The following is a 27,743-nucleotide window of genomic DNA, read 5'->3' as shown; positions in this document are numbered from 1 at the left end:
ACCCACTGGGAAAATGAAAAGCTGGCATCTCTACCACTGTGGCACTTTTGCTGGAGACGAGTCCCTAAAATGCTGTGGTTTTTTTCCCTGGGGAGACCAAATGAAAAGGTCTAACCTGATCAACATGATTTGACAAAGTAGGGAGGTATAAATCATTCATGGCATAGTACCTAAACCATTAGGTACTCTATTTACATGTATTTGGACCAAATGTCCTGCTTCACCCGGCTACTTGTGTGTAATGTAATCAGCTTACACTTGTCTACAATTTCACAGAGCGACATGCTATAGGCTGTACATGCCTTGTCTCAGATAATGAGCAAGTTGTACTAATTATTATAAATCTGTCCCAGCCTATTAAGGTCTTTCCTTAATGATATTGCAGTGAGGTGCCTGCTTCATTCTAAGTCAGTTTTTCCCGTAGCGATGCCTGTCTTTTTGATTGAAACTTTTTGTGGTGCTTAGTGAAGGTACGCAATTTCCAGTTTATAGGCAAACAAGTCACTTTGCTTGTTTGCAAACAAGTTAGACACTTTTAAGAAGATAATGATTATCACTGAATAGAAGGTCTGGAGTTGAAACTGCTAATATAATGCATTAAAAACAAACAAACAAACAAAAACACACAATCCAATGAAACCAAGAGACACAACATAAAAAATGAAGTGTGCATTATGCACAGTAAGTATCCATTTCTAGGTAGAAATCAGAGATTTAATTTTCTGTCCACATATTGAAATGCTCTTCCTTATCAAGTTAGCTGAGCATTTCGCAACCACCAATGCACTTTTATCTTTACATCACATGGGAGACAATTGTTGCTTTAGTTCAGATAAGAATATCTGAAACAGAACGTCTGAACCAAGCCTGCATGGCATACGAACTACATGGGACCTTCCAGGTGCCCGTCTTCTTTGGCACACACCGAGGACCTGATGAGAACACATTGTGGTTCCCTCTTTGCTTATTTGCATGCCTGGTTTCCTTCCCATGCTTGAATTCATAGGATTATTCAACATGTTTTTGACTGCTTAAAGCATTACACCTATCTAGATGGCCAGGATATGCACTTGGATCTAAAGGTCTGGAAGCATCTCAGATTCTTCAGTTTAAACACCACCATAGCGGCTTGAGCTTGTCCATGTGCTCAAAACATGAACTAGTGCTGGTGTTCCGTATTTCGCTGAGTTCAGCATATGCACAGCCTATTTACAACCTAGTTAGCTAGGCTAAGCTTTAGGACATACCATTTTTCAGGATGGGCCAGTAACACCATGGCCACAGGCTCTACATGTAGAAGGGTCCAGGAGACCCGATGTGTTGGTCTCTGTGCTAGATACATAGGGTCATTCTGCACTCACACACATAGCATCCAGAAACCATCTCATCCTCTTGGTGCTGGGGGCCAGATCCCAACTCAGCCACAGGCTCTCTTGGGGGTTTACTGTTTGCTCACAGAGGGAGCTGGCAAGGAGGGTTCACTTTCAGAGGAGAGAGAGGTCCCATTTCACAGGACAATATGGGACAGTGGGAAGCAGCTGAAAGACAGGTTACTACTATGTCTCCAGCCCACAGAAACTGTTGCAGGAATCTTTTGGCTATGGTCTAAAACATCAAGAGCCCCTTGGGGTACTGTAAGTGTGTCCAACACCAGTTACTAAGCTGGATTGCATGACAGCATTGTAATCACAGAGGCCACAGAGCCGGGATTACATATCTAATGTCATGCCTTTAAGAGTTAAGTAGTGTTGAACTATAGCATTATGCGTAGATGAGTGTCAGATACCCTACTGAATTTCTTGCCAAGATATCAATGAGTGCTTTTTGGGATTTTATCCTTTTCACTCATTTGGCTAAAGTCCATGTTTCTAGCCTCAAATCACACACCTCCTGGTGGACAGAGCAAGGCTTATCTTTGTACATCTGGGAGACCTCAGTGCACTGAGTGACAAATCCTTGAGCAGGTAACTTCTCAAGCATCCTACAGTTACCTCCAATGGAAAAGGTGACAGGACAGGACCAGACCATTACTTCTTAAGGCCTGTTCTAGGCTCTGCGTTTCTCTTTGTAACAGCCTGACATTCCTAATCCTCTGGGATAGTCAGGATGGGCATTCTGCCCACAGCACTCCATACACTGCTTGTATATACGTGTAAACTGAATTTTACAGTGAAATTAATCAGATGTCATGAAGAATAACAAAGAATAAATTATGAGTATCTTCATTACCTTTATAGAAACTACATTAAGATCACCAAATTAGTTGTCCCATTTTCCCTCTGCAAGCTTATTTCAACTAGATTTCTTTTAAGAAAGTGACACGGTGACATTAAAATAAATCAGTAAAACAAAATTGCTTGGGTTATATCACCAAAGAATTAGATTCAGAATTATTACTCATATAACATACCACCCCTGAGCTGATCTACAGAGCACACAGACTTTTCTTAATAAGATAACACATTGGTTTCAGTGGCATTGTATTAGACAGAGGTTTCTTCTTGTGATAGTCACTGCCCAAGACACCTAACAGGAATCAGAAAGAAGACTTCTTCTTCTCAAACTGTTTCATCTTCTCTTCTTACTCAGCCAAAAGACAGGGTCAGCATGGTCTTCATAGCCTGGGCAGCATGGTCTCCTTCTTACCCCATGAAAAGCCTCCACAGACTTCCTTTAGAGGGTTTTCTCCAATTTTAATGCATATACATGAGACATACCCTGGTCCCAAACAGCTGATCGATTTCTGTGGCCAGAGATTAAGTATTTCCTGGCTGGGAATTTTTTTAATCTAAGCACTCCAGAACTTCCCAGTTATTCTCCTTGCCCAGCCATGCAAGATTAAATGAGCCTGTCTAAGGCCATAAGAAGGGAAGCTGTTCCCAGTCCCTTCTCTCCAGCCTTGGAGACTCGTCCTGATTCAGCATGCTTTGTGGGCACACACTCCATTCCTACCCTGTCTTCCAGGATGAGACGAACTGTACTCATCCTGTTCAAATGCCATTGGAAGCCCATGGGATTTAAGCATATGCATACATGCCCCATTGGATTGACAAGCATGTCACAGCTTCTGCTCCTTCCAGTGCAAGGAGGAAAACATTACACTGACCAGAGTAGGCCCATAATATTTCCATGTAAACAATGCTCACTTGGGTGCCTGAGCTGTGTTATTTATGTCTCCAGAATTGCCAGCTCTACCGGAGGGAATTTGAGTGGTCTCAAATGGCAGTGCCTGGCCATCACAAGAATTAAGTACTCCATTGTCATGGAAAGAATTGTTAGAGCTGTACTCTAGTTTCAGAAGCCTTTTTGTTCAGAAGACAGAAAAATGTAACTCATCCTGCACCCTAGACAATTCAAAGGAAACACCCTATAAATTTCTGAGAACCTACAACTGTCACTAAATGAGTGATGAGACTGCTTTTCAAGGTAGTTAATACCCCTTTTTCTTACAAAAAAACCCCAAACCAAAATAAAACAAACTCACCCTTATCAGTGGTAGCCATTTTTCCTGCTCTGTATTGGGGCTGAAGTTTAAACCAGCACCTAGGTCCAGGACTGAAAAAATGACCTGTACATCCCTCCCTATGTCCTTTACTCAGACTCACTCAGACTCACTGAACCATAGCTGTTGACATGTGAGAATGGCTGTCGCCCTGATCGTGTCACACCGACAGTATTTGTCAGGGATGTTGCTGGTCACCCACTGATTACAAACTAAAGTCTCTGACCTCCTGGCTCAGCCAGCAGTTACAAGTACATCAAGTAGGACAAAGGTGTCCCTTAACATCCAAATAAACCATGAGAATAAAGCCCGACTGCCTGTTGGTGTTAACAAAACACATGGAGTATTTTTATCTCTGGAAAGCTATTTCCTATTTGTAATACTACTTGAAACCCCTTCCAAGTCTTCATTTGATGTTAGTCATATTCATATATGTCTTCTTTTCATTTTCCAAACATGTTTATTAAAAAATGTTCTCAGGGTGATGGCCCTTGTGGTAGGAATTTCTGTTTTGGGGGAAGAATACCAGAGTTGGAGGTTTTTGCCAGAAGGATGTGAAAGCTGAAGGAAATAACAATGACTGGGGCTAGAGATTTGTCACGGGGAGTTAGAACGTGAAAATTTACAGTCTGGCCATGAGACAGTCCAGGCTAAAGCCATGAATTTATAGGAAGCATTGCCAAAAGCTGGATACTATTATTTTACTCAAACCCTGTTTTACTTTGCATGAAAAAAAATGAGAATTGCCAGAGACTTTGGCTCTGCATATAAAAGAGAAAGGGCAGAAGAGCCACCTCTGTTTCCACTGCTCTTCCCATCCCAGCTGAGGAGTGGGAAGCATGCATGACCTTCCCTGTAGAAATCACAGGAATTCAACCACTCTGAACCTCATAAGGAGGGTTTCTGCTTGCTTGGGAACTGCCCCTGCGCTGAGCGCTGCCAGCTCAGGCTCTGCAAACTTCAAAGACACATCAAACTGTCTGGGATCCACTCACACCAACACACCATCCTCCAGACTTGCAAGAAATTGCTTCATTCCTTAGTTCTGCATCCACCAGAGAAAATGCAAGAGTTTGTGGCTCAGAGGGTTGAAAACAACTTCATTGGTACAGGGCTTGTGGATTCCTGCTCCTCTCCAGATAATGTAGCCTTGAAAATGCCCAGCAAGGCTTCTCATAAAGGGAAGGCTTTATGCTCCTTTATGCTTGTATTGTCCCAGCGACCCTGATTGTTGATGGGGTTGGTTTTTTTAATTGAATGAAAGAAAAGGTTTCTTTTCACTTTTATCTTAAAAGTATGAGGTCTGGATCTGCTGGAAAATTACTTGTGAGACCTCTGGATCTCTTACTTGCACAGAAGTAGCTACTTACATTTATTGCTTTACATATGGCCACAATCCAGCAAATCACTCAAGCATGTGAATAACTTTAAGCATGGAAGTAGTCCCCCGTGAGGCAGTGGGACTACCACCACACTAAATATATACATCAGGTGATGAGCTCAGCTCCACCCTCATGTTTTCCCGAGTGCTGCCATTTCTCCCCATACACACCCAACAGGCCAGGGGGCTTGTTCCTTGGGTTCCTTTCCAGTTGCATAAATCTCAGGCGCAGATTTGAACTGTGGGCTGCATTGCTGGCTGCACGCTCATTGATCCTTGCCCGCGCTTGCCCACCAAGACTGTGCAGCACTGTGCTCCCTTTAGACTATATATTCTTCCGTTTTTTCTTTAATATTGAGAAAAAATACATAGCGAATGTGAAGGGGGGAGCCTAACTGAGTTTTATGGAACTGAATAGCTCTTGTCACAGGCACAGAGACACAGACCCCTCGAAGGGCGGGAGCAGGAGGGACAGCTGCGAACCGCCCCACCTAGGGTGGCCCTGAGGGGTGGGAGCTCCAGCCGCCCTGGAGGGTTAAGGGCCATGCCTCTCCCGCTTGTTTTTCTCCCTTCCCGTAGTCTGGAGGGAATGAGGCGGCCCCAGCGCCCCGACGGCTGCGGACAGCAGCACCTTGGTGATCCCCCCGCGGTGCTCGCTCTCCTCATTAGGGGAAAGACTGCATCCGAGGGCATGTGGGTCGAGGGTTAGGACCGCAGAGAGCCAGCAGGATTTCGGGGGAGAGAAAGGGGGGGAGAGGAGGAAATGGCAAATACTACGTAGCAACAGTAAGACGTGAAGCCGAGATCACTAAGTGCATACCAGGATTTATAGGTGGACTTTACGGGACATTGTACTACAACCTGGGAGATGATTCATTTTTACACATAGCCTGTTACACCGCGGAGTCGCTCCAGCCGGTTAATGTTCAACGCAGGCTGGGCTTGGAGGTGGGTGCAAGCCCCTGGCCGGGGAAGGGACTGCGGGCATCGGCCTCGCTCCACTCCGGGCCCCGCCACGACCCCGCAGACCTTGGGGTGGCGGGGGGAAACCTCAAAAAAAGGTCAAACGGAAGGAGAGACTGGAAGGCGATCACACCCCCGCTCCTGTCAAGCGTGGGTTTCACCGAGGCAGTCTGTGCATGGCCAGCCCCTGCGTGGCCGTGCGGGAGCATCCCTCTCATCTGCTGTCAGCGGCTACAAAGCACAGCCCACACAGCACTCTGTGTGTGTATGTGCATACGTGTGTGTATGTATTAAAATATGTATGTATGTGTGTGCAACATATTTATGTGTGTGTATAGCCATATATGTATGTGTGCATATGCATACGCGCATAAATCTGAGACGCTTCCCCACTGCATTCCAGGTCGGTGGGGAGCCACACTGGGCCGGAGACGGGTGTCTCCCACGCTCTTGTGCACTCGCACACAGGCACACACAAGGCTCACACGGCTCCTTCCCCAGTGCCGTCCACCGCCGCCCGGGCAGGGTGCTGAGGCCGAAGCGCTCCCGGGTCTTCCTCACTGCCGGAGCGAGGCACTCGCGGCCTCCTGCTGCCCGGTGGGCTGCTGGGGTCTTTCTGGCTGGCTTTATTTTTTTTTTCTTTTCGTTCTTTTTTTCTTTTTTCCTGTTCTCCTGGTTTTGGGCTGGCCGTCAGTCGCACCCATTCCCCGCTCTCGGCGGCGGGCTCCAGGCGCGCAAATCGCGCCACTCACCCAGAGCCCCCCGGGGACACGGCTTTGCAGAGTGGCAGCCGCGCAGGGCTTTACCTACCGAGTGGTCCGGCCGCCCCCCTCCCTGCGTGGGGTCAGGCTCCGGCTCTTGCCGAGGTGGTGCCGCGGGAGGATGGATACCTGTCCCCACCTCGGTCACGCTGCCTCCCTCCCGTGAGGCTGAAGCCCGTGAGGCCCCCGCTCACACGCTGCCACCGCCGAGCTGGAGGTGCCGGTCACGGGCTGGTGGCGGCCGTGCGGAGTCGTGGGGCCGGGGTCGGACTGATGGCCCCCCTCGGGCAGTCACAGCCCGCCCTCCAAGAAGGCAGAGCCGGTGCGGATCCCGCTCTGGCGGCGACAGCGGTTGCCTGGCCCCGCCTGGCTCCGCGGCGGCGGGAGCGACCCGCACTGCCCCCTGCACTTCGGGGCAGGCGGGGTTAGAGTGGTCACAGCAAAGGAGAAAGCGACCAAACAAGCTACCCTCGACCCCGATCGACGAGAGGAACATTTGTCGAGCATCGCCAGTCTTCTGGCTCCCCGCACAGGGGCGCGGAGCATCAGCTCAGCTCTGCCCTTTCCAGCCCCGCGGATCTGCCCGGCACAAGCGGAGTAGAGCTCGAGAAAAGCGGTCTCAAATGCGTTTTTTAGTTAAAAAATACCAAAACCGAAATCCACACACAAGCAAAAAAACAGCATAAAAGATTCCCTTGCCGCTAAAAATTTGCAAGAGAACGTTTATTTTATTTCCTCTCTTTTCTTTTCTGAGAAGTAGATGTGGGCACCCGGAGAAATTAACTCCAAAAGGGGTTTGCATTTAGAAAACTTCGAATTTAGCAATCAATTAGTCCGGCATTGTATGGAGTTCCGAAGGTGTAAATCCTTCCAACTTTCTGGATTATTGACTGTTACGCTCTATCGGGTGCCTAATATCCAGACCTACAGATGCGTAATACGCGTACCAAAGCAGGCATTTAGCAAGGTAAATTATATGCCCCGAAAAAGCGTATTAGCGCCAGTGCGCCGTGAGCTGGTCCCCTGTCCTCCCTCCTTGTCTTAACCGGCGGTGTGAGAGCCCCCCCCCCCCCCCACGCTCGCACACCCCCCGCAACCCCGTCCGCGGCGGCAGGGAAAGACGGGCTGCGAACCTGCCCCGCGCCCCGCTGGTCTCCGCCACCGCCCCCGCTCCGCAACGGAGCATTATTGAAACAAACAAACAGAAAAAAGTTTCCGCAACGCGGCTTATAGAAAAAAACCCCAAACCAACAACAAACCCTTCCCCGGGCTCAGATGTCAACTATTTTCACAAGGAAGTTATTTCCCTCCAAAAATGCTAATGAACCTCGTCAGATAAAAAAAGGTTCTTTTATTTTACAGGTACAAACAACTGTACAGGTATGTAAAGATCGGTATCTCGCTGGTTTGGGAAGGCACACGCGGATGAGCGCGCACGTACCAAAACCAAAGCAAGGAGAGGGCAGCGGGAAGCACAGAAAATAACCCAGAGGAGATATATATCCGTATCTGCGCTTTATTTTGACCTTTGCGAGGCGAGGCACGCCGATCCGACGGCCAGGGACTCGCGCACGCCGCCGGGGTTCCAACTGCGGGAAGGCACCGTCCGGAAACAAAAGAAGGGAGCCGAGCTAGGACACGGCCCCGGGGCGCCGGCGGCGGGGAGAGGGCGCCCGGGCCGCCCGGGGACCCCTCGCCCCCCGGCGAGAAGCTGGAAGGGGCGCGCTCCCGGTGCCGCTCCGCAGTCGCAGCTCCGACCGGGGGGCGGTGGGGGCTCCGCGGACCAGCGGGACTGTGGATTGGGATGTGGATTGGGATGTGGATTAGGAGGCAGACGGCGCTGCCCGCTCGCACGCCCGGCGCGGGGGGCTGCGCAGCAGGCGGCCCGGATAGGCCTTCCCGAGAGCCAAGAGGTGGGCGAGGGGGTGCGAGCCCGTTGTTTAACCACTCTCCCCGCCCGCTTGTCCAAATAGGTATTTTGCAAATTCCCCAATTCGTTGTGGCTTTTTCTCTCCCTTTCTGCGGCCTCCATTGTTCCAGGTTCACACCGCCACCGCCGATAAGGGGAAAGAAAGCCCCCGGAAAAAAACCAAACCAAACCAAAAAAAAAAACCAACCCCCCCCCAAACCAAACCAATAATAATAATAATAATAATAATAATAAAAAACCACCAAAAAACCCCCCACCAACTCCCCCCCCCCCCCAAAAAAAAAAACAAACCAAAATAAAAAACCCTCCACTACCCAACATTTTGATTTACGACCTAATCAAAACATCATATCTTTGGTCAAGTGGCGCAGAAAAATGATGACCCTCAAAGCTTCAGCTAGGGGGAGAAAGAGAAATTCAGATTACTCTCGGAGTGATTTATGTCCTCTCTGAGCGGTCACGTTGACTTTTCATCGTTTGAACCATTACACAGTAGAGTGGAAAACTCTGATCCAATATTTTTCTGTTCCAGCATCGGTATATGTTATTCTTCTAAACGTATATGCGTATACTATATATTAGATATCTAATATTACTACACACACACATATTCTAAATATATATATCGCGACATTTTATATATATATTTATAAGAGAGGACTATAAATAACCAATGACACGGAGAAGAAACGAGAGCCGAAAAGAGCTTGTAGAATACCGTGCCGATACCCGCAGCGATCCACTCGCTGATTTCCATGCCCGTCCCGCTGAGAGGGTTTGGGCAGAAAAGCTCCCTCGTTTCTCCGGCTTCCCTGACCCCCGAGGGGGTCTTCCAGGCTGCCAGCACTTCGCCGCCGTCACCCTCAGACCTTTTGCCCACAGCCCAGCGAGGAGGAGGAGGAGAAGAAGGAGGAGGAAGGGGACATTTTTGGAAGCCCCTGGCACTCACCCGGGTGAGGTGTTGACACGGTGCGGAAAAATCGAGGGGAGCGGCGCTGGGTCAGGCGGCGGCAAGGCCGGACAAGCCGGGGGGGGCCTCCCACCTTCCCTCCCCACACCCCAAACACGGAGGTTCTTTCTCTCCTCTGACCCCCTGGCAAGAACACATAGAGGAAAAGAAAACAGAAAGGTGTAAAATACTAAAATATTTTTAAAAACCCCAACCACACAACAAAATAAGGTAGACAAAAAAATATCTAATAAAAAATTTTTGAAGAAGGAAAAAAGATGGGAAGGAAAATAAAAATTAAAGGGGTTAAGTGAAAATAAAAACTGAGGGGGGGGGGGGGAAGTGGAGTCTGGAGTCTGCCCACGCTGCAAATGGTCCCGCGGGTGAGTACCCTGATTTTGTGTGGGGGAAGCATTTTCCTCGTGGGAAAGCGCAGGGCTCTGACCTCTTCTCTCCCCCTTCTGCTCCTCTCCCCCTCTAACCGCTGAGGGGGGAAGGAACCCCCTCCGCCGTGTCCGCCCACCCCCGGGCTACCTCAGCGGCTCCTCCCGACCTCACAAAAGCGCGCAACGAGCGCGCAAAGGCCGCTCAAGGAGGAAGCTCGCCCTCACCGCGGTGAGTTTCTTTCCTACCGTCCCCTGTGCCCCTCGCCAGTTTACGCGCCTGCGGAATTTCATGGTGTGTCGATATTCCCGCCGGGTCCCGCGGCTGCCCACCCTCCCGACAGCCCCTCCTCGCCCGCCCGGGGTGTGAGCCGATGGGAGGGCCGAGCAGCAATTCATCTTGATTTGTTTCAATTGTCCAGCGATGGCAAAGTTATAATCCTGTATAATTTCACGAACAAGCAGGTTGAGAATGAATGGGTCAATATTATTTAAAACAAAACACACGAGAGCACGACCTTTCCCTTCAACGACGTGTTGCAGCACGAAGTTGCAGGAAACTCGGGGCTAACCTCTCACCCCCTGCGCTCCGCGGGGTTGTGGTTATTTGGGCTGCTCTTTGTTTCTCTTCATGTCTGAAAGGGGGATTTGGAAATAGAAATGTAATATTACATGAAGGATCTCCCCGCTGAAGGAAGAAGGTGAGTGCAAGGGGCGGCAAAGGGGATGGATTATTTTGAACAGGAGCAGTTTGTTTGCAAATTAGTTGCCTTTTTTTTTTTTTTTTCCCCCACTCCTTGTTCTTTAATGTAACAAAAGCTTCCTTCACAGCAGGATAAATTTATGCTCCAGATATAGCAATTTTGTGGCTGGTAATTCTCGAGGCCAACGATGTCAAATAATCCATTTTCTCAGGGCTGCGCAAGGGAATAAAAGGATCCATAGGGTCCAAGCCCCGAGTTTCTCTAGTATGCAACGTTGGCAAGAGGGATATTTTTTTTGTGTGTGGAAAAAAAAAATGCCAGCATTTATTTACATTGCAAAAGTACTGCCACGAGTTTCCAGAGAAGGAGATCCAGTATCAACGATCAGTCAATCCCTGCACACTAGTTAGCACTGCACAGCTTGGCTCAGTAAATAAAAAAATCCAGACAGAAGTGTATGCTGTATATTTTACTCCCATGAAATAAAACACATTTTTTTTCATGTTTGCTGAAAAGTAAAACAATAATATTGTACGAAATGTTATACACAGGGCATGTTTTACATTGCAATATCAGAAACATCATTGCATCCACCAGAGGTACTATTCTAAAACTGATATTCACACAATTTTTTTAATAATTATATGTTAGAAACATACAGTGTCGCATTTAGTATATACATTCCCTTGCTTGCAAGCGAAAAAATCCTAATCGCTTCTGTGTAACATGCTTTATTTTAAAGCCTAACCTTTTAAAAACACTGTTGTGATATTACTAACAACTGCTTTTATAAAATTAATTTGACATTTCGATATATATACATCCTTTCAGTCATTTTTATGTTAACAATGCTAAACTTAAAAAATAACAAGCTTATAGTAACATTAAAATGTCATATCATATCCAGTCAAACATTTGTCCATATATATATATATATGTCCTTGTAACTGTTGAAATACTCTTAGTGAAAGAAAGATCTCAGAATCTGTAGGAGGTCCTTTGAAAACAAAGGAACTATCTTATTTCAGTGGTTTCCTCTTTTTTTCCTCTCTCTCTTTCTCTGTCTCTTCCTCTCTCTCTGACTCTGTCTGATTTTTCTTCCTTTCTCTTTCTCTCTAGTGCCCATTACTTTCTAGTGAAATTCTCAGTCTCTGCGGGAAATGGGAAGGGATTCCCATGCAGTGTTTCCTACTTGAATGTTTCACACGGGTCTGTCCACCGCGTACTGGCAAGCACTCAGGTTGGAAGCGGGGTTCTGCACACTGGCATAGCCAAAACTGGAGTGCTGCTTGGCTTTAAGTCTCAGACTCGCCAAGCTCGAGTTACATGTGTCCCTATAAACATACGGAGGCGTTGGAGGAGCATAAGGACAGGCTGGCGTTGGCACTGCAGAATTCAGGGAGGGATTGCTCAAGTTGTTCAAGTTATTCAGGCTGTTGAGGCTGGAGCCGGGGACCCCGGTGACTGCAGAGGGTACCATGCTTGAAGACATACTCATGGAGGAGATGGAGTTTGGAGGGGAGAACATGCTCTGAGAAGACAGAGGGTTGACATTCATGGAGTTGAAGAAAGGAAAGCTTTTGGTGGAGAGGGAAGCGGAGGTCAGGCCCTTGGCCGCCCAGTTGTTGTACGAGTAGCCAGGGTACATGTCATCATAGGGCTGCATGAGGCCGTTAAACTGTGGACCAAAGCCGTTTTTGCATAGCTCGGCTTGCTGGTTCCTTTCTCTCTTTCTCCATTTGGCTCTGCGGTTCTTGAACCAAACCTTTGGAAAGGGGGGAGAGGAAGGGAGGGAGATGCGAGAGGCGAGTTAGTCAGGAACCACTATAACCACCTTCGCAGGTTCTCGGGGCAACAGCCGAGCATGTTCGTATCTAAGTTATATATAAAAATGCATACGAACATTATATATACACATCCATATATAGGTTCGCCTTCTCCGCTGAGGAGCCCCGCGCTGGGCTGGGGCAGGGATGTGCTGCCGGGACCGCCGAGCACCCCCGAGGCCACCCGGGTTTAGCAAGGTAGATTCGTGGCCGCGTCATTCCACCCTCGTCCACCCCCACTCTTCCATTCCCCACCCCCCCCCCCAGTCCCCCCCCCCCCCCCGCCCTGTAGCCCCCAGCATAATTTGTGATGTTCTAATTCGCGCCAACGCTTCCTTCTTATTCTCTCTCTTCTCTCTCCCCCCCCGCCCCCCGCCCCTTCATTTCTCTCTTGTTTTTTTCCCCCCCTTCTCTCTTGGCTTTTTCCGCCCTGAAGCCATCCAGGGGAAATACAGAAGTGCAAAAGCGAGGGCAAAGCTCCTGGAAATCCGCGTAATATTTAAGGCAGTGGTACGGAGAAGGAGGGGGAAGCCAGCAACTAATAAATCCTTGCTGCAGTTTGCTAAAGTTACAAGTTCCTCCTGCGTGAAAGCTTCCAGTGCCGAAAACTACTTTCTAAACAAACTCGTTCGACTGCCTTTGGCGGGAGGGAGGGGAAAAGGGGGGGGGAGAAAAGAAAAAGGAATTTAAAAAAAAGGAAAAAGAAAAAAAAATCGCCATTTAACAACGTGCTAAATGAGATCTAAGGGACCCTCCCCGCAGACAATGGGGAAAACGTCCCCTTTCCCAATCCACATCTGAGTGTCTGACCCGTCGGGCAGCCGCCAGCAGCAGCCTCACCGTGTGTATTGAAACCACCCCGACCTCGGGGTGTTTGTGGTGACCCCCACCCTAGTCGAGCAGGGCGGGGGCTGGCCGTACACCACGGGGTCGGGCCCGGTCTGGAGGCATCGCGCGGACCGAAACAAAAACTCCCGCAAAAGCCGCGTTGCGACCGACAGCGCTCCGTGCAGGACACCGACCCCGGCCGCGTCTCGCTCCCGCCGTGGGGCTGCCCCGTCGCCAACACCGCCAGCTCGGGGCGGAGAGCCGGCCCCGCTCGCTGCTGAGCCCAGTTCTCACTGTCTCGCTTTCCTCGATCGACATCAGGGAGAGGATTTATGTGGGATTTCCGAAAATCTGAAGGTTCGGCCCATTTACAGGCTTCTTTTTGCATGCGCGTGTTGGGGTTTGTTGTTTTTCTTTTTTTTTTCCCCCCAGCGCGGCGTTTGCAGGCGAGCAGGATCCGGCCGCGGCATCTCTGCAGCGCCGCGATGGTCCCATAAATCTCAGAGGGGGGGAAAGGGCGGAGAGAGACGCTCGTCGAATTGTGAAACCAAAAGAAATAGAAAATGCAAGGAAGGGCACGTTTGGGAGTGCCTCGGAGTGAAGCAAAAGCTCTTGTGTATTTTACATCTTTTTCTCATTAGAGAGAGCGCAGGTTGCAGCCTGTTTCAAGTTGCTTTCTTAGCTAATGTTTTCATTAGCGTTTCGATCAAAAGGAGCGGGACGCATCGCACGGTGAAGGCGAAACGTGCAGCAAACCATATTTCGGAGACACAGAGAAGGATCCCAATCTGTCTCGCTCTGACAGAAGTGTCCTGCTCTGCCCTGCTTTTGTGCAAAGGCTCAGAAGTTTACATACAAGCCAAAATCGAAAGCAGCTGCAAACATTTCAGCCCTCCTTCCCTTTTCCCACCCTCCCTGACCCCCGCTGCTCCGAGCTGGAGTGCTGTGTCGGGACTTACCCTAACCCTGGCCTCGGTGAGGTTGGTCCAAACGGCGATCTCCTCCCGGGTGGACATGTCCGGGTAGCGATTCCGCTGGAAGGTGGCCTCCAGCTCCTGCAACTGCTGGCTGGTGAAGTGAGTCCGTTGCCGTCGCTGCCTCTTCTTTTTGGAGGGGTCCTCGGGCCCTGCATCCTCATTCTTGCTCTGTTGACTCTTATCTTTCTCTGGGGGGGAGGGGGGGGGAAAGAAAAAACAAGGCGAAAAACGAGGGCGCCTCAGCCTCCTCGCCAGCGGCTGGGGAAGGGCTTGTCCCCAGCGCTGCTGTATCCCGCAGACTGCCCCGAACGCGACTCGGCGCTGTAATGATTAACCAACGCCGGCCTCCCGCCGCCGCGGCCCCTCCGCGCCCGCGGGCACTCACGAGCGGCTCCTCCCGGTGGAACCGCCGCCGCCGGGACAGCGGGACTGAGCCGCCTCTCCGTATGCAAGCGTTCCACCTATCTGCATCCACACTATTCTCCCATCTGTATACATGTAATCCTTATTATTTGCCTATCTACGCCCGTATTATTCGCCTGCCTGTATTAGTATTATTTGCCCGCCTATAACAATATTCTTTGTCCGTATATACCCATATCCTTTGTCCATCTTTATCCATATTACTCGCCCATCAACTCCCACATTATTTGCCAGTCTGTATCCATACGGTTCTCCCACCGGTATACGTGCTATTCCTCTACCCTTACACATGTCATTGTCTCTCCTATAGCCGGCACACAGATACCGCACGCGAAAAACCACGAAACGTATCTCGGCTCGGGTGCGTGGCGCTCCCGGGTAGAGGGGCGGCGGCGCATCGCGGACCGCAGGGCTGTCGGGGCCGCCTGCCCGACCGGGTCGAAGCAGGACAGGGCGATGGGGCGCCCTTCGGCTGGGGTCCCTGCCGCTCGCCCCCTCTTACCTGCGGCCTCGGGGCTGGAGGTGTCGGAGATGGTGTGCACCTCCAGCCGGTGCTTGGCGGACTCCAGGGAGGAGCGCCCCTGCCCCGGCGCCAGCGCCGTCGCCATGGCCAGCGCGGGCTGATGGTGGTGGCAAGATGATGAAGAGGAGGAGGAGGAGGAGGAGGAGGAGGAGGAAGGTGAGGAGGAGCACAGCTTATTCCCGGCTCCCAGGCGCTCCAGGTTTAACGGGTCCTTCATGCAGTTCATCGGCAGAAGGACGCCGAAGTCTACGTGCGCGCCTGGGGGGTCGATAGGAGAAGGTATGCGTGTGTCTGTAGGTGTCGGTACGTGTAGGAGCGTCCGCGAGGCGCCCCCTCCGCGGGCGCGGAGCAGCCCCGCGGCTGCGGGGGGTCAGGGTTGCCAGACGGGGAGCCGCGGCGGGGCGGGCGACGTTCGACTAGCGCCCGGGCGGCACGGCGAGCTTCGGAGCCCCCGCCGCCCGGGGGGCCGCGGCGGCAGCGACAGGCGAGAGGGCGAGTCCGGTCCTGTAAGAGCCGTCACGGCGACACGGCTGCTCCCCGGCCGGCAGCCCCCGGCCCGCCGCGGGTCTCCGCGGGGCGGGGGCGGCGAGGCGCGGCAGCGCTCCGCGGGGCGCTCCTCTCCGCTGCCCGCGCATGGACCCGCGCCGCGGCCGGCCCCGCACAGCATCAGCTCAGTCGCTTCCCTCTTGGCCTGACATCTTAAACCGGCGGCGGCCTTCCCCGCGCCGCACGTCACCCACCCCGCCCCGCACCGCCCCCGCACCGCCCCTCCACCGCCTGCCCCGCCCCGCCCGCGCCCCGCCCCGCCCGCGAGACCCTGAGCGCCCCGCACCGCCCCCCGCGCTCTCCCGGCGATGGGTACACCCACCCCCCATCTCAAAACGACCCCGCCCCGTTTGCCCCGCGGGTGGTACCCGAACCCAGAGAGCCCGGCCTCCGGCCGCCCCTCATGGGGCACCCCGTCGGGGCGGTCCGTGCACGTCCGTTCCGCGCCTCGCCGCACTCGCGGACCCACGGGGGTAAGGAGTGAAGCGCTCAGCACTGGCAGAGGCGCTGCAGCAAGGAGGAAGAAAGTGGGGAAGCCCCGAGCCAGATTTCCTTCTTATGGAGAAGGTGGAAAATAAACGGGACGGGGACGCGGCCGGTTAGACGGCGAATCTTGGGGCTGGTAACAGCGATAACTAAACACAAGCGACAACAACTTCCCCTCGCTCGCATTCTGGTCTTTCTCTGCCCGCACGGAAGACAGAGAACACGGGGGAAAATCTCCTCCTTGGCTTTGCCATTCCCGCCCGTTCCCTGCAACCGGCTCCCAAAAGCTAGCTCCCAAGGAGGCTTTTCCACCCTGGTTTTACAACTTATCCGCGTAGTTATCCGCGGGATGATTCCTCCCTCTCGGCGTGGATCCACAGGGACCGTCCCGCGCCCCCGCAGTAGTTCCCGAACCCGCGCCCACGCAAACCGTTCAGAGTTTGGCCAAGGCCCACACCGGGCCGGGAGCCGGCACACAAACTTCTCATACCCCTCTCCGAGACTTGGGGGCAGGATTTGACCCCCCCGTCCGGGCAGCGGCAGTAGAGGACGGGCTGTGCTGTCCCGCCGTTGCCGCTTACGGGGCCGCTTCATAGCGCAGGGGCGAGGCTGCTGTGGACCCAGGTCTCGCAGGAGGAAGGAGAAGCGGGGCTATTTCACGCGCGTCTAAGGCGGTGGCAGGTTGCCCTCCCGTGCTGGCCAGTTCCTCCTGGGGCAGAGGAGTCTGTCCCCGAGCCCTAGCCCGCAAAGCCGACACTGCCTCAGGGGAGTCGTGGCTGTGGCAGGGATTGGAGCCCGAAGGAGCCCAGGCGCGGGAAATGCAGGTTTGAGTCTCTATCTTCAATTTGTCTGGCCGGTCACTGGTATCGAAAACTTACAGAAAGCTTCCCTTTACACCCACATCCCAACGCCAAAACTTTTCTGTGTCCCGTTCACGTCCCGTTTGCCACACCCCACCCCCGCCTCCCCGCAAGGGTCTTCCTTAGTCGCTGATTCTTGTTCAAGGTATGTATCATCCATTGCTATCTTAGTTATCGCTAAATTATACATATTACTTTCACAGCCTGTTAGTAAAGAAGGTTAAATTAATTTACATTCTGCTCATTATCTGGTGTTTAAATGACGTGTTTTTATCCCTGAGATTTGGCAAAGAATCTCTTTCCTCAGACCCCACAGCGTTTCGATGGAGACAATGCTCTTACATTTGTAGTGGATTTTAATCTGATAAGACTCTAATTTGCTTAAGTCTTTTAAATAGGGGGTTTAAAATGATTCTAGCCGTTTTCTTATTGAATTTCCGCTAATTCCCCAAAGATCATAAAGTATATGTGTAAAGTAAATATTTCCTCCCTTTGCACCGGCAGTAGATGACCTATAACTAAGTCAATATGAATCCAGCTCCATTCTGCACATTTTGTTTACCAATCATATCCCAGATTCTTCTTAACCTCTCGCTGCCTCCATGGTCCCGCACCTAGAATCCCCCCCTCTAGCATTTGCCCACGGCGGGGCTGTGCCAAGACCGCGGGCAGGGGGCTGCCACGGCCTCGACCTCGCTGCAAGGGGCACTTGGGAGGGGGCGCTGCCCTTCTCCAGCCCCCAAATAGGGGTTCCAACAAGTCTACAAAACCCTGGGGAGGGGGAGCTAGAGGGAGAAGGGATACAGTGGTATCTCCTCCCATCTTTTTTTTCCAAACGGGGCAACGCAACCCTGTGGCAGATGACACCCATCACCACTTTTCTTTTTTTTTTTTTTTTTGCATTGATTTATTTTTAGTCATTTTGGGGCAATGCTGGCTTCTTCCGTCACGGCTCGAAACGAAAAGTCCCTCCCGCCTGCTCGGCTCAGAGTGCTTGTTACGCGCTTTATGTCCTCGCAGAGCGCAGCCCCGGTATCCGCCCGCGGTAGCCCTCTCTGTCCTGGGACATTTGGCGTGAGCAGGCGGTTCCCGGTGCGCTTCCCCAGGGAACGGGGAGAGGGGGGTCCGGCCACTGCGCCACCCTCCCACACCCTCCCTAGCACCAGCCCCGCGTCTCCTAGACCCGGGCGGGACAGACCCTCCCGCCGTCCCCGCGCCCCTAAAAGCGGGGCACAGCACTGGCCCGGGCCCTGGCAGCCCAAAGAGAGAGGCTGTCGGCATTTCCTAACGTGCCTTTGATTAAAACTCCCCCACCCCAGGCAGGAGGGGAGCTACCACACAGCATTAGTTGTCATGGTGACCATAAATCACGTAAATCCAAAAATACCCACCTATAATCTGAGATGAAGCTTTTATTTCCCAAGTGAAATAATATTTTAAAAGCTGTCAGCCAACCGAAAAACAACCTAATTGTAGTCACCCAGGTAATATATTAGCGGTAAAGGTTTCAATTAAAATGTCAAGTGTTTTTAAATTTTTTTTCTTCATTTTTTTTTTTTTTTCTGCTAGAAACTCCCATCACCTCTCCGGTTTGGGTCCTGCCCGCAAAGCAGTCTCACCCGCCTACCGACTGTGCACGCCTGCTGCGTGTAGCTACCACCACCGAAAAAACTCCAAACATTTGGGGGAATTCGCGCGGCGCTGCAGGGCCCGTCGGGGACGCGCCCCCGTGGGCTGGAGGGCATCCGCCCGCTGCCAAAAACGGAGAATCGGGGCTGCTCCCCACGCCACTCCGCCTTCTTTTTAATTTCGTGGGGTTTTGACGGTGGGGAGGATTGTTTTTTGGTTTGGGTGATGAGTTTTTTTGGTTGGTTGGTTTTTTGTGTTTGGTTTGTTGTTTGGGGGGTTTTTTTGGTGGTTTTTTTTTTTTGGTGTTTTTTTTTTTCTGGCTTTTTTTTTTTTCCCCGCCTCTGAGGTGTTTTTTGACCTCACGCTGCCATCGGCAGAGCTGGCGACCCAGGATGCCCGGTGCCGGCCCCGGTGCGGGAGGTTCGGGAGCGGGGCCGGGAGCTGAGAGGCTCGGCTGGGGGTGCTGCAGGGTGGCCAGACCTACTGCGGGTATTTATTTTCCCACTTTTCCTTTATCTTCTCACGAGAACTTTGTTTCTAGGCGTAATACTCCCCTAAATGGATAAATTGGTTCTTATGTAGAGTCTCCAGCTAGTCCTGTTGTCTTTTACCTTTGGCTTGTTGTCTTTCGCCTATCTCGGATTACCGGGTATTCTCCTCGATGAAGAGCCATTAATTACCCATTCAGTCAATATTAGGAAGACTACAGAGCTTTTTACATAGGATTAAGAAGACATCAGATTGTTCCGTTAGTATATTCCTACTCACGAATAAGCTTTCGTTATACATTTAGTTTTCCCTGGAGTGAGGCTAACAACTGCTGCATATATTATTCTCAGACGACAACTAGGGAGAGAAAAAATTCTATAACCGAAACGCAATAAATAACTTCTAATTTGCGCTTGGCGGGGGGTGCGGGACAGGGAGCTCACCTTCCGCGGCGCCGCACAGGGGCAGCGCACCCGTGGAGTGCCTGTGCCTGGCTAGGGGACATTCCTGCTCCACGGCGCGGGTCACAATTCCGGGGACAAATTTGGCCACGCTATGTGAGGAGGAGGGTGAAGCTCGGCTCTGCCTGGCGGCCCAGAGGCGGCAGCGACGCCCCACTCCGGCTCCGCCTCGGCCCCCCCCGCCCTGGCTCCCTCCCGCGGACGCAGAGGCTGCGCTCCCACCTCGTCCCGAGGCTCAAAAAAAGCACCGGGGACCTTTGCTTTGCACGCTACCGTGTCTTTAGCCGGCCTGGACGGAAAGCTGAATCAGCATTAGGTTTTAAGTTTTTGTTTTGGGGAAAGAAATGTTCAGTTACAAAAGAGTCAGACCAATCTTTTTTTTCTTTTTTGAGCGAGAGAGTTGAAACAATCGATTTGTGATGCTGACTGACGATATAGGGTGGAAGGTAATTTCAACGTTTAATGCTGGAAGCTGCTGTTTCAGCAATACCTAGATTATAGATTAGAGGGAAGGATTCTTAAGTAGAATTTACAGAGCTAACAAATCGAATAGATTATATATATATATATATAGATTAGATTATATATATATATATACATGTACACACAAATATCTTAAGCATCCTTTCGCCCTGCATAAAAATTATTCGAACAAACCCACTAACAACCATTTACGTGTGCTGTGGGGCTGCCGAAGCATGTGCTGAAGTTTTCCTAATTTTGTGGGACTGGTCACGCAGCAGCAATTTTCCCGTCTCTCTGGAGAAACCTGACACCCGCCGGGCTGCGTTTGACACTCAAGGCTGCGATAATATTTTCATACTTTCCCATTTTCCTTTCCCCGGCGTGGCCACGGAGTCGTTTTTTTCTGGAATAACCCTCCTTCCCCGCGCCCCATTCCCCACGGGAACTGGGCATGCCAGTGTCGTTTTGGAGGGTCTCCTACTGAATTTCGTTTCCTCCTTTCGCAGAAGTATCGATTTGACCAAACGGTCGTATGTCTTGCTATTATTGCCAGTGGTTCTAGTTAGCGATTATTCTCCTCGTGGCCACCGACGGTACCTAACTCACGAAATTACCTGACTGCCCTCGTAATTTCAAGGGCTAAACTGTGACGGTGTGTGTGGGGGTGTCCCCAGTCGCCCCTACTCCCTTCCCCACCTCCCACCCAGCCATCCCCAAAGATTAGACCATTTGCGAAGTCAATCCCTTAAAGCATGGTATACTGACGGCCAGGTAAGATAAAAATCAACGAGCACTGCGCTGTTTTAAGCAAATCAAAGCCAAGACTCAACAAAACCCTCCAGTATCACGAGAAAACTCCTATGATTTCTACTCTTTACAGCAAGTCTCACGAGCAGCCCTGGGCGTCTCGGGACTTGCCATTTTTCGTCGCACAGAGGCAGGGGCTGGGGCTGCACTTAAGTATTGTCCCCACGTCTGCAGCGATATATTTCCATATCTGCAAGGATATATCTGTATCCGTGGTCGTCGCGCTTCCCTTCCCCGTAAAAGGGAATGGTTTAATGATCAGGCAACTGCGCGTTGCTTCTTGGACTCGGACGTATATTTTAATTAACGGCATTAAAGGTGTTTAGATAGCAATTTCCCCTGCAGCCCGGCGAGTCAAAACCAGACCGTTTGGTACGGTAACGAGGCAGGAAATTTTGCGTGTACTACAATAATCCGGGTTCATAATTGATGTTTAAGAAAATAACCATTTGTTTCTCGGCAGAGGAAGTAAAAGTTACCGTGTCAGGGAGCATATGTGGATATTACTTTTATAAATACTTAGTCGAATAAAGCTGACTTGGAAGGGCTCATAAATTTATTATATCAGAAAGGTCCCCACTTTCCCATTAGATCGTGCTAAGGGCTTTGATTAAGACCACCTGTTCATCGGGAGGAAAAGGCAGGGGAGGGTAAAAAGGCCTTTCTTATTTGCAAACCATATATAAAGCAATGTCACCCTTCCTTTCCACATTATTTGACACTTATTACTGGCCGAGGGGAAAAGTGTCATACCCTGGTAAAGCATATTTGTGCACAATTGAATATCGTGTATGTTTCCGGGATTAAAAATTATCGGCTCGTAATACCTTCTCGTTTGGATTTACCCCGGATTTTGTTCGCTAACCTTCCTTTAGACTAAGCATTTCTTTTTGTAGGGGTTTTGATGTCCAGCTAACAAATCCTGTTTAAAGTCTCCTTGGGAGGGTGGACTCGGGAAAGGGATGTGGCCTCTCCTGAAATCACTGGATGTTATTTGAGAAATAGCGAGCTGTTTGGCCAAACAGGGTTAATACAGTATTCTTACAAGGAAGTGTTTAACCACGGGACCAGGAATACGTGCATTATTAATTCACTCTAGTTTCCTGTATTATTAATTCAGGTTAATGCATTTTATTTAAACAAAATTACGTTTATCTTGGATTAAACAGTCTCTCAAAATACAGAGCGCTTGTTTTCTTCTTTGTAATATGTTTGCATTGCTGTTTTTCTTTACCACCCCTCGGGCTCGCCTATCAGACCCCCTGAAGCAGGCAGGGGAAGAGCAGGCAGGAACTCTCTCTGCCTGTAGACGGGGCGCTGTGGGGATGCCTACCTCTGAGAGCAGGAGAGGGCTGACGGCTTGTTTACGGGTGAGGGGGTGGGTGGTGTCAAAAAATAGAAAATAAATATAAATACAAGAGCGACGCTGCGGGTGCCTGAACGGCGTGCTGACACCGATACTTTTTTGGGGGGAGGCGCTGGCGGCGGGGGCTGGTGCGCTGCTGCGGCCGCGGGGGTGCGCGCACCCCCTTTCCCTTTCCCCTTCCCCTTCTTCCCGGTCCCGCGGGCGCGCAGCTCCAGGCGCAAGCGGCGCCCGGTGGGCAGCAGAGGGCGCGCTGGCGCCGCGCAGGCGGTCCCGGCGCGGGGCTGCCCCCTCCGCCCCGCAGCGCGCCCCGCGGAGCGGCGCGGAGGGGCCGCCGCGCACCGCCGGTGCCGGGGGGCGGCCGCCCGGAGACCGCGCTGCCGGTGGGCTCCTTGTGGCCCTCCGGCTCCTCCGTCCCTCTTACTGATGTCCACCTCCTTGGGAAAAAGACACTCGACGGCGGCGGGCTGCACCCCTGGGCACAGGGACACGGGGCGGGGGGGGGGGGACAGGGGAGAGGTGTGTGGGTGGTCAGCGCCCGACGCTTCCCCGGGGGCGGCTCCGCCTGGCTTCCACACCCGCGCACCGCTCCGCACGGCAGCGGGGCCGCTGTGCCTCCGGCCCGACGGGCGATAGTGTCTCTTACCTAGCTGAACACAGGCGGAGACAAGTTTGCGGCAGTTGGACTCCATTACCCGATATCTGAAAAAGATGAAGGCATCGGAGTTTTAAAACGATTATTTTGGGACTGAAAAAGTACATACAAAAAACCCGAAACGCCGCCGCCCCAGGAGTACGTCGCAACGATGGGGGCTGGAACCCGCACTTTTCTCCAGCGATACGCTCAGTGTCCCCTCTCCCTGCCTCAGCCTCGGGTCCCACCCGAGTTACACCACGGGCCAGGCGCAAACACCCGTGGCGGTTTCCCAGCCCGTTGGACCGCTCGGCCTCCCTCTATCCCTCGGTACTTGGGGGCGAGGAGGAGAGTCCCCTGACCTCGCGGCCGTACGCGGGACACCCCGGCCCCGGTTGCAGGGGAGCTGTAGGGCAGCGGGTACCAGCAGCCGCTACCCCACCACGGCGGAAGTTGCGCGGCAGCGGCTGCGCCTCCGCGCTCCCCGGTCGCCACTGCCGCCTCCTCGTCTGAGACGTCGGGCAGTAAAATCACAGGATTAGTGCCTGATTGAGATGTCTGTTCGTGATATATTACAAAATTCATTATCACAGCTCTCTACTAACTCGATATGAAGTAACACAGATGGGATTTTATTAGTCCAGGCTTCAAATGTTTACTTATGATAATTTCGGGAGAAATTTGCATGTCACCATCATTTCGGTAATCTTTCTTCTTCTTCATCGCTTCTTTTTTAATGTCTGGACCGGGTGCATTATTAGCTGGTGCTTAGAAATGCGGTAGCCTGGAGCCGAGGCACGTTTGGGATGAGCAGTGCCAGCCGCAGCACTCGCCGTGCAGGGCCCCGCGGCCCCGACCCCGCCACCCTCTGCCGGGCAGCCGGGATAAGGCCGTGGAAAAAGGGAAGGAAAGGCACGGGGAAAAAAGGGGAAAAAAAAAAAAAGAAAAAGGAAAAAGAGGGGGAAATGGGAAGGTGCGGTTATCGAGAATCCTCGGGGTCATGTCGTGACATGGCGGTTTATATTCCAAGTTGAAGGACGCCAGAGAGGAACTCCCTCCAGCAACCGGGCCTAGCATACGAGCAGTGCCTAAATTAATCGAGAAGGCAATCGAGAGAACCTTAAGTCTTTGCCGATGGTCCATATTTCGGCATAGGTCTCTGTCAAGAGCAGTCCTGCGTGACAAATTCAGCTGCCCTCCCCCGCGGCCTGCCTCTATGACTGATTTATCTCACCAGCGGAGACACACGGCTCCCCCAACACACACGCACTGCCACGGAGGGGAAGTTTTCCCTCTCTACTCAAATGCCGGTCTCCTCCGAGAAAAGTGCCTTTCCCGGACGAATTATTATTCCTTCCTTGCTCTCGGTTGCCCGTATTTCTCCTTCCTTTTCTCCTCTCCCTATCCTCTTTTAATTTTTGTTGCAAGGCACATCGCAGTACGGGGCCAAGGGGAGTGAGAAGCGTTTCCCCCTATTGTCTCCAGCCCGGCGACTCAAACGAAAGCAACTCCACTTGCTCTTCCATTTCCATTTCTCTGAGCACTTAGAATTAAATATCTCTGCACCTCCACGCACCCATAGCCCCAGAAAACACACCAGTTGTGCGACCTTCCCTTTCTCCGCGGCCGGGCCCGCTCAGCAACAACCTGCTCGGAGCAACTGCAGGGCGCAGACAGGAAAGCACTGTCAAACTGCATTATTATTTTTACCCTTATTAGTATCTATCACTATTATTTCGGGAGAAAAAAAAAATCCACAATCCCCCAGAAATAACGAGAGTCTCCTGGTAAGGATCTCAGCACCGTCCGAAATACTGCGGTCCGTGATTTTGGCGGGAGGCTTTTCGGCAGAGGCCCGCGGCCGCTGTCTCTCAAACGAAAGGGGGTTCCGTGCGGGGCCTACCCTTTCCCGGTGCCCGCAGGGCAGCCGTGCCCCGTCGTCCTTCCGCAGGGGTTACTGTGGGATCCCGATCACAGACCCTGCAGCCGGCGAGGCAGACCCGCCGCATCGCTTTTGGGAGGCCGAACGCGGGCCGGCGCCGCTGCCGCCCCCCGCCCGGGTGCGCGGCTCCGCGGCGGGAAGGCGCTGCCTGCGCGGCCGCTTAGCCGGCGCCCGCCCCGCCGAGGGAGGCGGGGACCGGCACTGCGGACAAGCGACGCGGGGGCAGCGCTTGTTCCCCTCGCTGACAGCCCCGCGGGACGGGCCGCAGCCGCTCGGAAGGACATCAGAGACTCAGGTCCACGGGACCCCGTCCAGCCGGCCCACGGCCCCGCCGCCCGTCCCGGAGTGGGCAGAACCGGGACCGGCGGGGTTCGCAGCCCCGCTCCCGTCCCGCCGACACCTCCCGCGCCTACCGCGCTCACCGGGGCCGGTCGCGCTGTCCACCCCGCTGCTCTCGCTGCTGGTGCCTGTGCTGGAGGGGGCGGCGGGGCCGCGCCGGGCTCCTGCGCTGGCTGCGGGGCCGCGGAGCCGCCGCTGGCTCCCTCCTTCCCCGGCCCTCCCGCGCCCCCGCCCCGCCCCGCCCGCCTCCCCGGGCCCTGACGTCACGCAGGCTCCGCCGAGCGCTCCCCGCCGCCGTAGGGCCGGGCCGGGCGGCTCCGCGGCTCTCCGCGGGCACGGGCTCAGCGGCGGCGGTAGCAGCCCCCGGCCGCCGAGGGGACAGGGGGCAGGACGGAGGACAAAAGTCGGCGGCGGCAGCGCGGCGCCGGGATAGGTAGCCAGAGGAAAACCGAGGTGAGCGAGGACGGCCGTGGCCTCTCCGCGCCCGCGTAGGGCGCGTCCCGCTCCGCCCGGCTGGGGAGGGGGGACACAAGTAACTGTGGCCGAAGTTTCCCGGGCCGGGCCGGCGGCTGTCCTTGCACCAGGTGTGAAGAGGGATCGCCAACCTACTGGGAGAGGTCTCGCTTTCCTTTTTTAACCCACTATAATTTTTTTCCATTTTTTTTCTTTTTTCTTTTTTTTTTTTTTTTTTCAAATTCGGAGTGTTCTTTTTCGTGCCCGTATCGGTAGCGCAGTGCTGGGGTAGCCGAAATCCTACAGCGCCTCTCTGTTGCTCGCCCTGCATCATCTATTCACGATAGCGAAAAAACGCTACAATCTCTCCCCTTTCCCCAAACGACACCGAACTGGCTCGAAAGGGAAATTTGTTTTCGATTTTGCGGTGTTTTCCGTGTTTAAGAAAATATCGAAGTCGGATTTCTTTATTCATATCAAATTAAAGCGACTAAATCTCGCAGCATTTCCTCGGCTTTGTTTATAGAGGAACCACGCGAAAATAAAATAGGCACTTTCCTAACTTGGAGGCTACACCTGATCTCTTTGTGGCTATTTTTAAGTTATTTCAGCCTGGAGTGAATTTTAGTTATTTATAGTTGTGGGCAGGGGAATAGGCAATTATTGCTGGAGGGAAAAGCAAACTCTTGGAAGAGGCCAAGTTTTCCACGGGTCGTTAAGTCAGCGGCTCCTGCGGAAATCCAGATGCACCCGGCAGCACCACCGCTCCCCGGCGTGCTCAGAAAAGCCCTTTGAATGCGACGCCGCAGCGGCTGCCGCGCCAAGCGGAGGGGGTGGCTTCCTCTCGCAAGAAATTAAATCATGTGAGAAAATCTAGGGAGAAATAAATTAATTAATTGACTCCTTGGCTACCTGCGTTTCTGTCCCTGGGAGCGCTCTGCCAGGTGAAATCCAGCTTCCCCGCGCATCCGAAGAAAGAGCAGGAATGAGAGGGACTCTCTCCTCTCAGTTGTGTCTACCCGGGAAAAGCAAACTGTTTGCGCCGGTGTGCATCTTCCCCACATGCCCAGCCCCGTTGTTTTTTGGGCAGGGAAGGCAAGGCCGGCTGGGGCGCCCGCCTTGGCAGCGCGGCCGGGGAGCGGGACCGCCCGCGGCTCATAGCCCGCCTCCGCGCCGGGCGGCAGCGGGCTCCGTCCGCGCCGGAGCGGCTAAAGTGAGCAGCTGGTGGGAAATGCAAATGGCTCCCGGAGAAACATAAGATACTGGATGATTTTCATTCCCTCCTCGAGTGTGTGGAAGGAGCTGGACATACGTTTCACGCTCCTAATCCTTCTTTTACATTTTTAGTCATACTCCTATTAAACAACTAATTAATGCCTAGAATCACCAGGGAATACATTAGACATGCTGCCGTGGAAGAGGGGTTCCAGGGTGTCTGGAAACTGTGGAGCCGACTTAATACGTGGATTTCATTTTTTTTTCCCCCTTCTGTCAAAGCAATAAATGTAATAATAGATTTCAGGGCAAGCAAAGGCCGCGGCGGCTGCATTAATAGTCTATCTCCCCCCCTTCCGCCAGCGCAGTGACAACAGCTTTAAACCCCCCGAGGAGGCTCGGTAGCCCTTCCTCGGCTGGCTGAGGCGCGAGTGGCAGGAGGCTCGCAGCAGACCCGTGGCCCGGCTGGGACGCGAAGAGCTGTGAGAAGAGCCCTCCGCCCCGGCCCCCGGCAGGCACGCCGGCTTTCCGAACCACTTGGAAGGAGGGTCGGGGTTATTCGTCGCCCTGACGGACAGAAAAGCCTTTTTATTAAAAGCTTATCGCGACTATCCGTTTGCAGGCACCTGGCGCAGCCAGCCGTGCTCCCGATGGCGGCGGGAGACGCGGGGCTTCTCACTAGGTGATCCCGGGTCACAGCGTGGGTGAGGAGAAGGAGGGCCCGGGCTGCTTCCCCGCTGCCGCCGGGGAGGGTTTTGCCCAGGGACGGGGGAAAGAAAAAAACCCGACAAAAAATCCTCAAAGCGTATTGTAGCGATGACTGAATGCAGAGCCCAACCGTGTTCCGGGCAGCCCTCAGCGTCTGGCACAGGCCGCCAGCGTTGGGGGACCGGCGGAAAGGGAA

General features: G+C 52.8%; 1 protein-coding gene across 2 annotated transcripts; it reads right to left on the bottom strand.

Moving 5' to 3' along the window:
- Positions 1 to 11,622: 11,622 nt before the first annotated feature.
- Positions 11,623 to 25,336, bottom strand: PITX2 (paired like homeodomain 2). Of its 2 annotated transcripts, XM_032685814.1 has the most exons (5): positions 25,255 to 25,336; positions 22,903 to 22,958; positions 15,130 to 15,408; positions 14,187 to 14,392; positions 11,623 to 12,338 (listed from the first exon to the last, which is right to left on the bottom strand). In XM_032685814.1, the coding sequence occupies exons 2-5, from the start codon at positions 22,946 to 22,948 to the stop codon at positions 11,775 to 11,777; spliced, it is 1,095 nt and encodes a 364-aa protein (XP_032541705.1). In that variant the 5' UTR covers positions 22,949 to 22,958; positions 25,255 to 25,336; the 3' UTR covers positions 11,623 to 11,774. The 2 variants fall into 2 exon arrangements, with proteins under 2 accessions (XP_032541705.1, XP_032541707.1); XM_032685816.1 differs by lacking the exon at positions 15,130 to 15,408.
- Positions 25,337 to 27,743: the final 2,407 nt, after the last annotated feature.

This window comes from Chiroxiphia lanceolata, chromosome 4 (genome assembly GCF_009829145.1).
Source record: "Chiroxiphia lanceolata isolate bChiLan1 chromosome 4, bChiLan1.pri, whole genome shotgun sequence".
Classification (NCBI taxonomy): domain Eukaryota; kingdom Metazoa; phylum Chordata; class Aves; order Passeriformes; family Pipridae; genus Chiroxiphia; species Chiroxiphia lanceolata.
This window is presented reverse-complemented; position numbering and strand designations above follow the sequence as displayed.

What these genes read in the sequence shown, in the direction of transcription:
- PITX2 (XM_032685814.1), bottom strand. Translation starts at nt 22,948, where the DNA reads ATGGAGTCCAACTGCCGCAAACTTGTCTCCGCCTGTGTTCAGCTAG. An exon ending in CTCCGCCTGTGTTCAGCTAG is followed by an intron (nt 15,409 to 22,902) that starts GTAAGAGACACT and finishes TCGACCCCCCAG; the next exon opens with GCGCGCACGTAGACTTCGGC. An exon ending in TCACCGAGGCCAGGGTTAGG is followed by an intron (nt 12,339 to 14,186) that starts GTAAGTCCCGAC and finishes CCCTTTCCAAAG; the next exon opens with GTTTGGTTCAAGAACCGCAG.